At 42.2% G+C, this 14,587-nt stretch overlaps 1 protein-coding gene across 4 annotated transcripts in view; it reads right to left on the bottom strand.

Annotated features, from left to right (window-relative positions):
* Window positions 1-14,587, bottom strand: part of bnc2 (basonuclin zinc finger protein 2) — a 158,840-nt gene that overhangs the window by 89,676 nt on the left and 54,577 nt on the right. The window contains exon 1 of one of the 4 annotated variants that reach the window (XM_061058033.1): window positions 485-1,620. The exons of 1 other annotated variant lie outside the window; for it this stretch is intronic. In XM_061058033.1, the coding sequence (XP_060914016.1) occupies window positions 485-757 (273 nt within the window). In that variant the 5' untranslated portion in view covers window positions 758-1,620. Of the gene's footprint in view, window positions 1-484; window positions 1,621-14,587 lie in introns of those variants that run through there. 2 more of the 4 variants (XM_061058001.1, XM_061058010.1) reach the window with 2 other exon arrangements.

Here is a 14,587-nt window from a genome sequence, read left to right as displayed (position 1 = left end):
GAGGGGGGGGGGGGCGGGTGCATCACACTGTCGGCGGCCTCAGTTTTTGCTTTAATCTATCTGTCAGTCATTTTGCACTTGAACCCTGACTCATACAAACACACTATGACACAAAACACACAACGAAACACATGTTTACCTGCATGCGGCCATGCACACACTCTGACACAGACATGAGGCACGTTAATATAAAATATGTCTTTTAAAAGTAGAAAGAAAAAGTTGAAAAACCTGGAAGTTATCATCAGCGCACTCATCACTCAACACATGCACGAATAAGAATAAAAACAAATGTTATTTTGTGTTACTAATGAAAATTTCTGAATTTTTAATAAAAAATGAACAGCTCCACAGAAATCATGAAAAAATAAATTTGTACAAAGTAATAAAAATGTCAACATTTTCAAAAGCAAAGTAAAAGTCCCAAGGAAAACACCTTCAAAAGCAACCACTCCAGCCAATAAAATGCATGAATGTCTCTTACCATCAATTCTGTGTCTGTCCCAGCAAAGTGAAGATGAGGTGTGGGAGTGAGCCACCAGCTATCCAGCTCTCCCTGCCTCCCGCTTCTCTCTCTCTCTCTCCTCTCTCTTTCTCCCTCCCTTTCTGTGTGTCCCTCTCTCGACGTCTGCGCTGCCTGTCCTCTCTCTCTCTCGCTCTCCCTCGGACTCCTCTGTACTCTGCTGCAGCCGCTGAGGAACTGAGCTGAGCGCCTGAGCCTCTGTGTGTGTGCGCGCGTGTGTGTTAGGGCAAGCATGTGAGAGCGAGTGAGTGAGAGTGAGAGAGAGAGACGGTCTCTCCCTCTGAGTGTCTGTGTGTGTAAGAGAGCAGGCGAGTGAGTGTGTGAGTGTGTGTGTGTCGGGGCCGGTGCAGGCTCAACTGAGTCAACTGTGCTGCTCTACTCTGAGATGCTCAATGACATCGCGCTGCACGCTTCCTCCCTCTCTCTCACTCACACACACACACACACACACACACACACACACACTCACACACACATAACACACAGACACGCACACACTCCTCCCCTGCCAGGGGGAGAGAGGAGGGGGCAAGCACCATGTCAGAGAAGGAGAAGGGATGGAGGGAGGGCGAGAGTTTGTCCCCCTGCCTTATTACCATTTGCGCTGTGAGTGGCGGGCATGTCTCAGAGCAACCTTAGTTATCCAGCGGGACCATCCCACAAAACACACACACACACACTCTCACTCTCACACTCACACACACACACGGTGCTTAGCTAAAGAGCTCAGTTTCTACCTTAAAAAATAACAACAGCTTGAAGAAAAGCATCACCTTTGCAGCCAGCTGTTAAGTGTTTGTTTCTTTGTTCAAAAAATTAAAATGCAGGATTCGTTTTTTTTTTTTACAGAAAGCTTCTTTGATCACTGGAGAAAAAAATGTTTTGTTTTTATTTTGTAGAGCAGCAGTAGAAAAAAAAATAACAGAAAAACAAATAAAAAATATCAATAGACTTGTTATGTCTCTCTCAAAAGAAAATATGGAGCCTTTGTTTGATTTTCTGCCTCTCTAATGAAAGACTAAAGGAACGCAGGCAGGCTGCCACCAGCATGCATATGAACACACACACACACACACACACACACACACACACACTCACACTCAGAGTTGGACCCACACACACATACACAGATAACATCCCCCCTCTCCACCCCCCCCCCCCCCCCCCCCCCTGTGGAGGCTCTCAGATTTTAATTAAGAAAAAAATGAGGAAGAGGTTCCATTTTAGCCAAATTGGTCCCCACAGCAGCAAAGGTAAGGGAATAAAATGAGGAATGGAGGAGTAAAGGGAGGCAGACACAGAGAAAAAGACACACAGGAGGATATAATTGAAAAAAAAAGAAAGGAAGGAGATCTATGCTTCCTTTGACACAGCGTAGGACACATCTCAAACAATGAAGACATCCCTTCTCCCCACTTCCTCCTTTTCCCTTTAAATCTCCCCTCTCCTCTCTCCACGCTGTCTCTTCAACCCCCCATTATTAGAGAAATGACAGAGCAGGTGCCTCAGTCCGTAGCGAGAGGGAGATGTCACTGTGATCTTTTCCATTGCCACGAACAAAAGAGAACTTCTCTCCTCAAATGCATTAAATGGCTTCCGGTATATGAAGTCACTTCAAAATTTGTGTTAAATTGCTGCAGACAGGTGCTGGGATGTCTCGGTTAAAAGCCTTTTGTACGGTGTGCTAATGGCAGTATAGTGTTAACCTTTCCTGAGATTATCACACCGGTCGTTACTGTTATGTACAAGGATTTCTGCTAGCAGGGAGAAAAGTGTGTAGAGTCTCGCACACTTTGGAAATGTGCAATTGTGTCTTTTGTCTCAAGCCCAATTTACATTTTAATCTTTTACTTTTGTCTCCAATGATGTTTTTCTCCACTTCTTCTCTTAACCTTGCTCTGTCTCTCTTTCTAACCTTCCTACCTTTCTTCTTTCTTCCATTTATCTTTTCCATACTGGCCTTCGCCTCGTCAGGAGCCACAAGCCGCCTTGTCGTAAAAGGCATAATGTGTCAACTCCTGTCCATGTGTCGCACGCTCCGCTCTTAACAACTTATTGAAAAGATAATGCATGAGGCTTCAGCTAATTATATTAAGTGACTATTTAGCTGCCGTGGCTCCTTTTTTGCTTTCCAGCTCACGCTCCTCTCCATCTCTTCCCACTTTCTCTCTCTCTCTCTCTCTCTCCCTCTCTCTCTCTCTCTCTCTCTCCCTCTCTCTCTTGGCTGTAAATGTGCGAGTCTGTGGCTCTGTCGAGTGGCACTCAGTGCTTCAAGTCAAGCTGGTGGCTCAGCTCTCTGACCCGGCTGGTTAATGGCTGTTATTTGTGGGAGGGAGGAACGGACTCTGCCAATATCCCTCTCTCCCTCCACATCTCTGCCTCTTTCCCCCCCCCCCCCCCTCTCCCCTTGTTTCTGCTGATGGTAATGGCTGTGATGACAGAGGAAATGAAGAACAAGCAAAAACACAGAGTGATGGAAAAATTTAGGAGGAAAACAGGGAGGAAGAAGGAACCGGAGAGATGAGAAACGCTAGAGAAGAGGAAGGGGTAGAAAAAAAGGGGGATCCAGAGGCTCCTTTATTAAAACTATTATTGTGCAGGACTTGAGAATTCCCCCTGGGGCAGGGGTCCATGTCGAAGCCCATATAATTAACTAGAGGCTCAGCTACGGATCAATTACCAGACAAGCAAGTGATAGCCGAATCAATGGAAGATCATCAGGCTCGTTATCAGTGTTGCAACTCATTAGAGGAAAAGTGAGGTAGAGAAAGAGGAAAAGAGAAAAGGGGGGATGGAGGGGGGTGAGGGAGTAGAAGAGGGCAGGATCGGTGGCAGTGTGTTAGCTAAGCAGAGGCGGGTGTGCGTCGTGTGTGTGCAGTGACACGGTGAGTCCAGTGTGACAGAGTGCAGCCTGCTCTATAGCAACACTCACTGAGGCTTGTACAGATCAATACGAGGGTGTGCACCAGGTTAAAGCTCCTCCACAGCATCCTTATCCCCAACGACTCACACACACAGTCCAAGGAACAATCACAACCCTAGCAACCAGTAGAGGGATTATCAAGATGAAGAGTTGCAGAGTGAGGCCTACATTCCCACAATATGTTTCCTAAAAGGTTACCCATGATCCCTGAAATGTCATAAGATGTCATGAGTTCTAACCTTGGAAGAGAATCAAAAATCAAAGTAGTTTGCTATTTTACTTGTTGGAGTTTGCTCTGCCCTAAATAAACACACTGGTCAAAGTTTTTACCTGATGTTATGGAAAGACAACATTTAAAAATAGACATACAGTTGAAAATCAAACCCATGCAAAGCTAATATATTTATTTAAAGGGTTTTTAAAGCAGGTAAACAGCTTAGGCGTTTGGCAAATCCCTGTTAAATGGATTTAATGAGTGGATCAACAAACATTAACAAAGTTGGACAAATGTTGGGTTTTTGGCTTAGTTTCTTACTTTTCTTGACATTACATTGTCATTTGTTGAAACCTGAAAAGAATCGATTTATGCTAGCGTTGTAAAACTTAAAGTATTGGAATAATATGAGTCACCTCAGTTTTAGGCCATGTGTCCACCTAGTGTTTGTTTTTTTAGGGCGCCATCATCTTTTTTCAATTGTTTTCAATGATTATGTCGCGTTCTTTTCTTCCGAGCGTGCCGCCTTTATTGTGTGGCCATTTCGAGTGCTCAAGTTGAAAATCTTTTAACTTTTCAGGAAGGCGCTGGTGACTTCACTGGTGCTCTTTTCCAAATGTATGATATTCCCTGTAGTTTTGCCGCCTACGGATCGTGTCTTGTACCCACATCCTTCTCTGTCCGTGTCCGGAGCGGTGTCGGTCATACAGTGGCTGTTGTCAACAGACTGTTGTCATAGAGACGGCTCGGACACGCAGTGCTTTTTTCTTCTCAGAGCATAAACGCTTCATGCAAACACTCCCGAGCGCACAGCCGGGGCTTTACTGCTCGGGAACAATCGCTTGGTGGACACGGGGCCTTAGGTTGTACCTTAACTGTGTTTGTTAAAATGTATTCATTCATAATACTGTATAACATTTTCATTCTCCTTTTTGAATTCTCCTGCTCTTCTTTCTCTGTTAAGTATGGCTTTATTTGGTTTATTTTCTTCCGAACAGCACACTATAATTTCATTGTACAGTACAATAAGTTATTTGTGCTGTCTTTCAGTGCTTCTCGTATCGTATGTGAATGACTACAAACTGTTAAAATCTTGATTCGTATCACTATCAGCTTCTCAACAACAGTTAAAGAAGCACCGGATAATGTAAAATGTAATTTTTTCACTAATTGTTGTGAATTCATGTGATGTGCTTGACATAATGTTTGAAATGAATCTGTCTAGTTTGCAGTTTTAACCACAAATGCAGATGAACAGTTAAAAGTATCCTTTACGTACAGAGTAAAAGTTAGACTTCAAACCACCTTAACCTGCTCTTACACTTTTTATCCTTTGACCATCATCTAAAAGTGGGTTTCAGAAGGCGCCCTCCATCTCTGAGCCGCTATTATTCCCATCAAGCCTCGCAGCACTGCTGTTTGTTTCCCAAACACTGGCATCTAATGGGTCAAATAGCCCAGAAATTGGGTGTGACAGCACTGAGTTGTTGGAAGAGTCTCAAAAGAACCACTTCACCTCTCTATGCTCTTAAGTCTTGAGAGGCGAAGTACCTTTATTTTTTATTTCTTTATGCAAAGTGAGAAACCTGCTCATCAAAACAAAAAAAAAGGGTACAAAAGGTTTTGCTGTTTCTTAAGAACGCATAATTATCTTGACTGTTATTTCCCTGTAGTTTGTTTTTCTGGAGGTGGGAAAATTTTCATGGATGGATTTAAAACTGAGCAAACTCAAATTGGCCTGTTACACACTTAAACAAGGGCAAATGGAAGGACAGCGGCAGAGAGAGAGGAGAGAGTGGAACAACATAATTTGTGTAGTGATGGTGATTATCTGCTGCAGAAACAAATGGCCAGCAGAAAAAAAAAAGGTTGATGAGTGTCTCTTTGCCGAGGAGGATGCAGTCAGAGAGAACACTAGTTCACTTCAGGTTGCACATGTTTTTGAAATCCAAACTTTATTTTTTCCCAGATTAAATGCTGCAAGTTTTTGTCGTCCATTTGAGGTCAAATGATTTGAAATAAACAGAGTAGAACAATAATAATCATGCTTTAACACTGGTGGGAAGTGGCATTTCCAACAGAGAGAGTGCACTCTTTGTACAGTACACCAGAGACATAAGCAGGAGCACATGGCTAAGGGCTGCTGCTATCAGTGACCTGATTTATGGGCATACAAGGATGCTCACACACACAAACACACACACACACACACGCACACACACAGAGTCAGACAGGCCGTGTGTGTGTGTGCATGTGACAGGGAGCTGCGTGTCGATCAGATGGCACAGGGATAGAAGTGTCACTGTTCTGCTACCACTATAGAGCCACAAGACATCATATGACACCGACAGGAACAGCCCTCTGCTTGTGATAACGGCACAGACGGAGGCAGGGAGACACAGAAGAGGGCACCCAAAGGTCTCAGAGAGAGCCACATGATTTTGTGTGTCAGTGATCACTGCAATCTGGCCTCACAGAAAAAGAGCACCTTTGTGAAAAACACGACAGTGCTGTGTCTTCTCATGACTTATTGATGATTTTCTACTGCATTACTATACCAGAAAATGGCACGAGGTTAGCAGCCAGGAGCAAGGTTTGCTAATGCTACCTTGTCAACTATGACCTAATGACACACGCTGTGTATCAAGTGCTCCACGTGCTGGTTTAGTTTTTTATATTCCAAGAAGGGAAGACTCCACTCATGAGGTCAGGAGACCACAACTACAATTTTAACAGCCCCAATACTACACACACACACACACACACACACACACACACACACACACACACACACACACACACACACACACACACACACACACACACACACACACACACACACACACACACACATCCAGTACACATGTACACCTCTGACCCTGCAGGCATCAGCTGAACAGTTCATTGTTCTTCCCAACAAATAACAAATCTTACAGAAAGCTGTGGGTCGCTCTTACTCTACCGCTCCTAAACTTTCACCCACTAAACACACAGACACACTCTCACCTATTTAATCAGGTTATCACAATACTACGGCATGCTCACAGTTTCCCAAAAATAATCCATGCTGTTTCACATATACACTTAATCTGCTACACAAATTACTCAGACTGCAAAATATAATTTTCTCTTTCTTTGGACCTATTGTTTTATTTATACAAAGTCAGAAAATAGTCAAAGATTTTTAATAAGATACAGAAGTCATGTCCTCAGATGACTGCTTTTGTCAAACCAACCGTCCCAAAACAATTTAATTAAGGCTTATAGGAGCCGAAGCAGGCCAGCACATGAATTCACATTTTTATTTCTTGTCACAAGGAATTTTGTGCATTTTTTAAAATCCCATTTACAGTTTAACCAAATTGTAGCCATCTGCATCTGCTGTAGCCTCCTGCTCGATCAGTCTTAGCTTAAAAAGTAAATATGAGAGCGAGGCCAAAACACAGTAACACAAAACCTAGTCCACAACATAGTGTGGGCTCACATTTTGTGATACCTCATTTTGGCTGTTTGCAGCTTAGTTTTGAATCTCTAGTTTGCAATACATCTGCGGAATTTCCCTTCAATTTCTGCTGAGATAAGATCATTTGTTGTTGTTGTAAAGTTATCAAGTTTAGAGCCTTCAATAAACAGAAAAAAGCTTGCTTTAAGTCTCCATGAGAAGAAATGCTATCATTACGCTGTTGTATCATTTAGTACTGTATTATAACAGTCAGTATTTAGAGTACAAAGCAAATAAAGACCTCATCGAGGTATCTTTGACTTACTTGATGTCCTGAATGTATATTCGTTTTGTATAGGTTTTCCATCCAATATTAAATTAAACCAATCCTTAAATCTCCAAAACTCGGTTAACATCTGAAAGGAGGTTTGTTATCCATGGTAAACACAACCTCTACACCAAAACAACTCTGCACAGAGCTAGAGACTTTTCAGAGGATCGACGTTGCATGAGCCATTTCTGAGGACATCAACCTGCCAGATTAATGCCGCCAAAGTTTCTTAAATAATATGTATAACCCCTACATATGTCTACATGGCATGACAATGTTTATTGGTGCATCTTTGCATAAAAACTTTGACAATCTAAACTCCAATTGAGGTCTTTGGTTTAAAATCTCAGAAAATAACTCTTGATTATTAAAATGTAGACGTTGTCTGTGGTTTCCTCGTTGGCTGCTTTGTAGGATTAAGTTCTGCACTTCATGCTATGACCTTCATCTCGCTGACTTTTACTGTCTGTCACAATGTAGGTCTGAAGAATCATCAGAGATAGGGTAAAACGTGAACCAGTTTGGAGATATTTTGCTGTAAACGTAAGAGTTAGGGTAAAAGCAGATGAAGATGTTCCAACACTTGCTCATTGACTGAGGCAGTTTGAGGCTGTTTCAACATCTATAACATCCATCCTTTTTTCTCTTTCTCCCTCTTCTCTCCTCTTTTAACTCCACAGTCCTCCACACTCACACTTGGATAATTCTCTTCTAATCATCTCTGGCTCTTCTCCTCATTTACCCCCCTCATGTCTCCCTCCCTCCCTTCCACTCTCTCCCTTCTCACCTCATCAGACAGGCCTCCACCTCACCCCTTCGCTGCCTCCATCCCCTCGCTTCTGTCCTCTCTCACTGACCCGTGCTCCCCCCCAGTCACAGGGCGTTGTGTCTCTACCTGCCAGGCTCCCTGACAGCCCCACGTCCCCCCCTCACCCCCTGAGAGGAGACCGCCTGCCCATCCGGAACGCTGCCGTGGCAACCCTGCCAGCGCCCCCATTGTACATTCCCACCTCCCCATCACTACCACCACCAACCGATCTCCTCCTAAACCAGCCCTGAGAGTTTGACAAAGTCGTCTCCTCTCTTTGGAAACTTCTCATCTCTCTGTCTCTCATTATTCTTTGTTTTTTCTCTCTTTTTCATTCTCACATTTTCTCCCCTCTGACCTCTTTAATTCATCTTTTTAGCTTTCGGCTCCCTTTGACACTCACTGAAACCCTTTCTCTTCTCACTGAGGCCCCGATAAAAGAGAGGGTGGTGTCAGTGGTTCTTCTATTGACCTTTATATCCATTTGCTTGAGGATCTCCGTTTGTTCAGGTGCCACAAAAAAGAAATACAGCAGCAGAAAAAGTATTAATTATACTACAACCATTGACAATGAATTTTCCCCAACATCGGGTATTGTGTTTTATTATAACATTTTACTTATCCGTTTTACATTAATAACTTTTTATTATTTTTATAATCTTTCAAGAATGTTCCCTTTCTATTTATGGGGAAGTGAAATCAAAGACTCTTAATTAGTTAGATTTTTACATGTTGCTGTGGCATTGGCTGCTAGGTGATTGTAATTTGACAGACCACTATTTTTTTTCAAGAAATCACTAGTTTTTTTTTCTTTCCTTTAAAACATACTTCATGTTTTAGTATCTTGTTGACTTCTGGGACACAGGGCTGACATAGCTTGGGTAATTTCCTAAGTTGCCACATAGGATTTAAATTCCTGATGATTCCATTTTTCAGGAAAATCAACCAGGTTGAATCATCTATCCAGTGGTGAAGAATGAATGATTTATCAGCAATCAATGACGAACTGGAAAAAGACATTGGGAAATGTTAACAGCCAGAGAGAATCATTCAGGCTACCTCATCAGAGAGTGTGACCTGCGAGTGTGCGAGTGACATTTATGTTTGGTTTCAAAGGATGTCTTTAAAATGTTACTGCTAGAAAAAAATATTCAAGGCTGAGGAGTCACTTCTTAATACTATCTCAGAGTTTCCAACAGGACCAACTCTTTTAAAATTTGCATATGAATTTATGAAATAGTGGTAAATGAAGACATTAATCCAACAAAACTCAGATTTTTCACACTGATGCTTATGTCTGGGTATGATTTAATGTCTAAATATTTCCCAAAAAGTCATCAGCAAGCAGCTGTGTGTCTGCTACGAGGTGACGTATTGAAGTAATGGGACTCACACGTTAAACCGGTCGGCCTTTGTGAGTAACAGGGAAGTCCACGGCTGCTTTTGATATAAATAAAAAAAAATCAATGACCTCAGAAAAGTTGAGAGGCAGTCCAAAAGAGCTGTGTACCATCTGAATCCACCTCAAAAACAAATGCAGTGCTGGGTGTGAGGGAGGGAGATGGGAACAAAAAAACATGTGCACTACATTAGTGAGGAGAGTCTTTATTTATGGCGCACACATGACAAGGAACATAACCGCTAACAACACGACAAACACACAAACACGCGCGACTCTCGCCGGCCAAAAAAAACTCCCAAATAAATGTCACACAAATCATTCCGTGGTAGTGAAACCTCTTAGCGAACAGGCTACAAAGTTTGGGTTTAGGATTTCACTTCAAAGGATGGAGACAAGAAACAGTCTAAATTCTTACTCCTAGAACATCTTTCCTATGTGTTTATTTTTTGTTAACTTTGTTTACAAAAGGGGAAGAAGTAGGAAATGCAGCTTGAAAAGTAAATCTCAAAAATAATTCCTAGTGAATGCAGAAAGCAGAAAAAATATGAAAAAGATTATTATTCCACCATCAGGTTTCAATTACACGTTAAGGGGGGGTTAAGTGAACATCAAGTCATATTAAAGTATATAGGAGGCCACTGGCATTGGGAGACTTTGTTGAAAGCTCTAGTGTATTAACACACACTCTTACACGTGGCCAAGTTACATTATTCGATTATTACAAGCGTAGCCGCAGGTTTGGCGTGCAGGCTTTTCCCGTTCTTGCCTTAGAACCACTTCCACCGAGAACAAGAACCTATTAGTCTGAAAACAGTGATGAGAGAGAGAGAAAGATCTGCTGTCTACATCTGGCATGCACATACGCCAGAAACCCAGCTGCGTGTGTGTTAGTGTGTGTGTGTGTGTGTGTGTAAAGCATGGGCATATATTCCATTTTTGCGTGTCTGGGTTGCATTGCTTTAATGCATAAGACACTTAAGACAGATTTAATGACAGAACCGACATGAGGCTCTGTGTAATGATGCTGCACTGTAAAAATTTAGATTCAAAAAAGTGGCTGCTGTTCATTATCCTGCAGTCACTCATAAATCGCCTGGAGCTCCTTTTAATTCTTGTCCGTTTCTGAGCGTTTATGTTCACTCTGCTGTCTGCCTTTCTTTCCCTTGCAGTCAATCTTTCCCACTTTGTCCTCACACACCACCACACCGGATTCTGTCACCTGTCTCTGCTTGTTCTATCACTCCCTGAGAGGCAGAGCGATGGCCACCGCATTCCCAGAGGCAAGACATAAAGGGCTGTGGATGGATGGATGGATGGCGAGGGGGACGAAACCAACGACTAAATTATTAAGTGACACTTCCCTTCGCTTTGAGACACACACACACATTCGCGTAGACACACTCTTGAGGCAGGAGGGTAAACGCATTAGAACAGTTAGCCCCATGAATGCACCCGACAACTCGACTACACGCTAACTCGCGTCAAAAATCATCAAACCAGGCCTGGGGCTCTTAAAATTTTTACGCTGCTGCTTGAAGGGACGCCGTGCAGCCTGGGAGGCTTTCTGAGAGTGAGTGGCCCTGTCATCGCAGCCATCGCTGCCAATAAATAAGTAAATATGGGAGTGGAGGAGCTTAGCAACATTGCCACAGAGTTGACAGCACCCATTCACCCAGTTTGAACATCAGCAAATAGGAATTCGCACTTGTTCATGTGTGTGTCTTTTTCAAGCTCCAGGGGGCCGTGTTCTGGCCACCATCTCCCCAGCTAGAGTGTGCCAAAGTGGGGCTTCATTCACTTAAGTTCCACCTGGCCTTGATTTCCTGAGGATAGGGCTGGAGCACACTGGGACAGAGCTGCTCTAATTTGGTACATAGAAAGTCAGGGTGATGGGCCTTTTGGCCACCATGGACCCAACCTCTATCTATGCCTGACATAGACATTTGGTCTATGTTTGACCTGGACAGAGCTACTGTATATCAGAACAAAGCAAAGGGCTGGATGAACTGACGTTTTGCAGGTTCTCTCAAAACTTCAAAGTTACGGGTCAGTGGTATCGAGCCTTGCAGACATTTTGGTTTATTTCCTCAGGTTTTAAGATATCTATCTTCTAAAAATATGTTTTATATAATTTTCTTTGTGGTGTTTATTCTAAAGAACATCGGTACTATTTCTTTGAACAATCTCTGCAGTAGAAATTAGCTCCTATAAAGAAGTCAGTGTTTCTGTCACAATTTCAATTCCTTGAACACTAGCCTGCATTGTGACGGAGAAATATACTGTAAGTGACAATGAAACTAAATCCCTGAATAAATAAAACTAAAACTCACTGAACTACAATATTCTATAGTGGTAAATACAGGAATAAGGATTCAATGTTTAACTTGTAAATTGACTGATTGAAGTCTGTAGTGTCTCCTCATCCTGTATTTTTTGTTAAATGCTTGTTAGAAAATTTCAGGTAATTTATTCTTTATTCAGCCCTAAAACTAGTTTCTAATATTGGCTGCATTGTTTTGACATTGTTTAAAGAGGCCACCAGCAGACAGCACAGACGTTTGGGTACAGTTGACCAAACTGCGAAATGAAATGCCATGCTGATACTTAAGCTACTGTAAAGAGTGTTTGTGGTCCCATAAATGTGCTCACGGTTTGTATCTGTTTCAGTGTGTGTGTGTGTGTGTGTGTGTGTGTGTGTGTGTGTGTGTGTGTGTGTGTGTGTGTGTGTGTGTGTGTGTGTGTGTGTGTGTGTGTGTGTGTGTGTGTGTGTGTGTGTGTGTGTGTGTGTGTGCATATGTGTCTATCTGTGGGTATGCTCATTGTAAAGCCTGCTAATTGCAGTTGAGACTCCTTTAATTAACACAAAGAGAGGTCCCGGGGGTATGCATGGGCACTGTGAGTGTGTCATGAGTTTATATCTCGCCAACCTGTGGGACACAACAGCCTAATCAGAGCCTTTTAAGTTCTGCCATGTTCACACTGGAGGATTCATTGAAGACACACTTAAGTCGTGGAAATGAGACAAGTGAGGATCGTGTTGGTCTGGCTGACAAAACAAGCAAGCCATGAGAAAAAAAATGTGCTTGGAAAACCAACACTTTAAACCAAGTACACAATACTAATGACAGTAAGAGGGGCTGTATTTTAAGGCTGTAATGGTTAGCTTGACCATAAGCAAAACAGAATTGCTTCGCTGATGTTTGCAGATTGATGGTTTGTGTGCGGCAAATTACTCTCGTTTGTCCAACAGCTGTTTCCAATGTTCAAATAAAAAAAACATGGAGAATCTAGCAAAAAGCTCTCATTTCCTTGTTATAAAACATTTATCATTATTCCTTTGCTCCTTTTAGACAACAGCAAACGTTAGCATACATCCAGCTCCTAGCTAGCTTGACTGTTTAACTGTGTTATATGTTACAATGGAAATGGTGTAAAGTCAAAGCTAATGGTGTTTTTAGCTAGTGATTGGCAACTTTACCCAGCTTATGAAATTGTAATCTCCTCTCAACAGTGTTGTTGGCTTTATTTGGTTATGTTTGCTAGCTTATGGAAATCTAAGCTCGCACTGCAGAACTGGGCACACACCCATTAATCCATTCATCTTTAATTATCTGGGTTATTTTTTAAATTAATATATAACATAGATGCTAATTTAAAAAAATATTATTTAAACCTTTGACTTTCAGTAAATTCGGTTACTGTTAACATCCAAACCCTGCTTTAACATGGTGACATGGATTGCGGACAATCTGAACAATGTACTTCAGAGAGCTTATTGAATATCTGTCCCCGGGCCCCAGCCGCTTTTACTGTTAAATGCTGCTTGATGACAGAGGTGATATATCAAAACATTTTCTATTGTTTGTAGATTTTTAATACAGACGTTTGTAATTTAGAGTCTTCTAAGTCAAAGAACTCAAATTCAAGTGTTACAGTTTAAAAAGTGACCTTGTTAACTGGTGACTTTTAGCTGAATGCATCTATGGTTATCGTATCCACAACAGATGATGAAGACAGAAAGTGTCCTAACAAACTGTAGCTTACCTTATCAAATGTGATGTTTTATCTTTAATGCAGCCTGATTTTTAATCAGCATTGTGTTTTCAGTAGCTGATAATACACAGTGAAGTGTATGTCTACACAATTTGTTAACTGTATACGTCTCGCCCTGAAATGGAAAAAGGAAAATGGGCATCACGTGAATATGTTGAATGGGTTCCACATCAGACACTAAACAGTTTAGGCCTCCATCTTTCTCTCTTCCCTCTGTCCACCCACCTTAGTCTTCATTTCCTTGCTTGTTCCTTCTCTCTCTCTTTAAAAAATAACTTTCCTCTTTTTATCATTCCTGCCAATTTGGACAGCGGCCCTGGTCAAAGACAGATTACACCAAGTCGCATATCAAAGCTAATCAATCTTCAGCCCCTGGAAGGCATCACTCTTCCAATGAATAATTACAGCAATCCAGTTATGAGCTGCTGGTGCCAAAAATGTTGCCCCGACCATCTTTTAGGATGCTGGAACCCCTGGGCGATCAACCAATGAACTTTGAGCGGAAAGTTTGTGAGTACGAGGTTCAAGGAAAGAGAAGGCATGACAAAAAAAAAAAGACATGTGGCACTGTTTTTCGTTTGAGGATTAATAAAGTATCTGAACTGCACTAAACACAAGTGGCACCTGGGGTGTGCAGAGGTTGAAGAGCTGATTTGTGTGCGATCATGAGCGTGTTTTGATCCAGGGTTTCGTCTGGCAGGCTTGCTGTAGTCAAGCTAAGGCCAAACTCAATTTGGCTTCCATATGTCTATAGAATAGCGGAAACCTGCTACTCCACCCTCTGCTGTTAGCACACACACACACACACAGGCACAGAAAAACACACACATGCAACAAGATAAAGATGATTAAACACAGAGAGAGGGGCGTGATGTGAAGAGGGAAAAAACG

This window comes from Labrus mixtus, chromosome 2, assembly GCF_963584025.1.
Source record: "Labrus mixtus chromosome 2, fLabMix1.1, whole genome shotgun sequence".
Lineage (NCBI taxonomy): Eukaryota > Metazoa > Chordata > Actinopteri > Labriformes > Labridae > Labrus > Labrus mixtus.
This window is presented reverse-complemented; position numbering and strand designations above follow the sequence as displayed.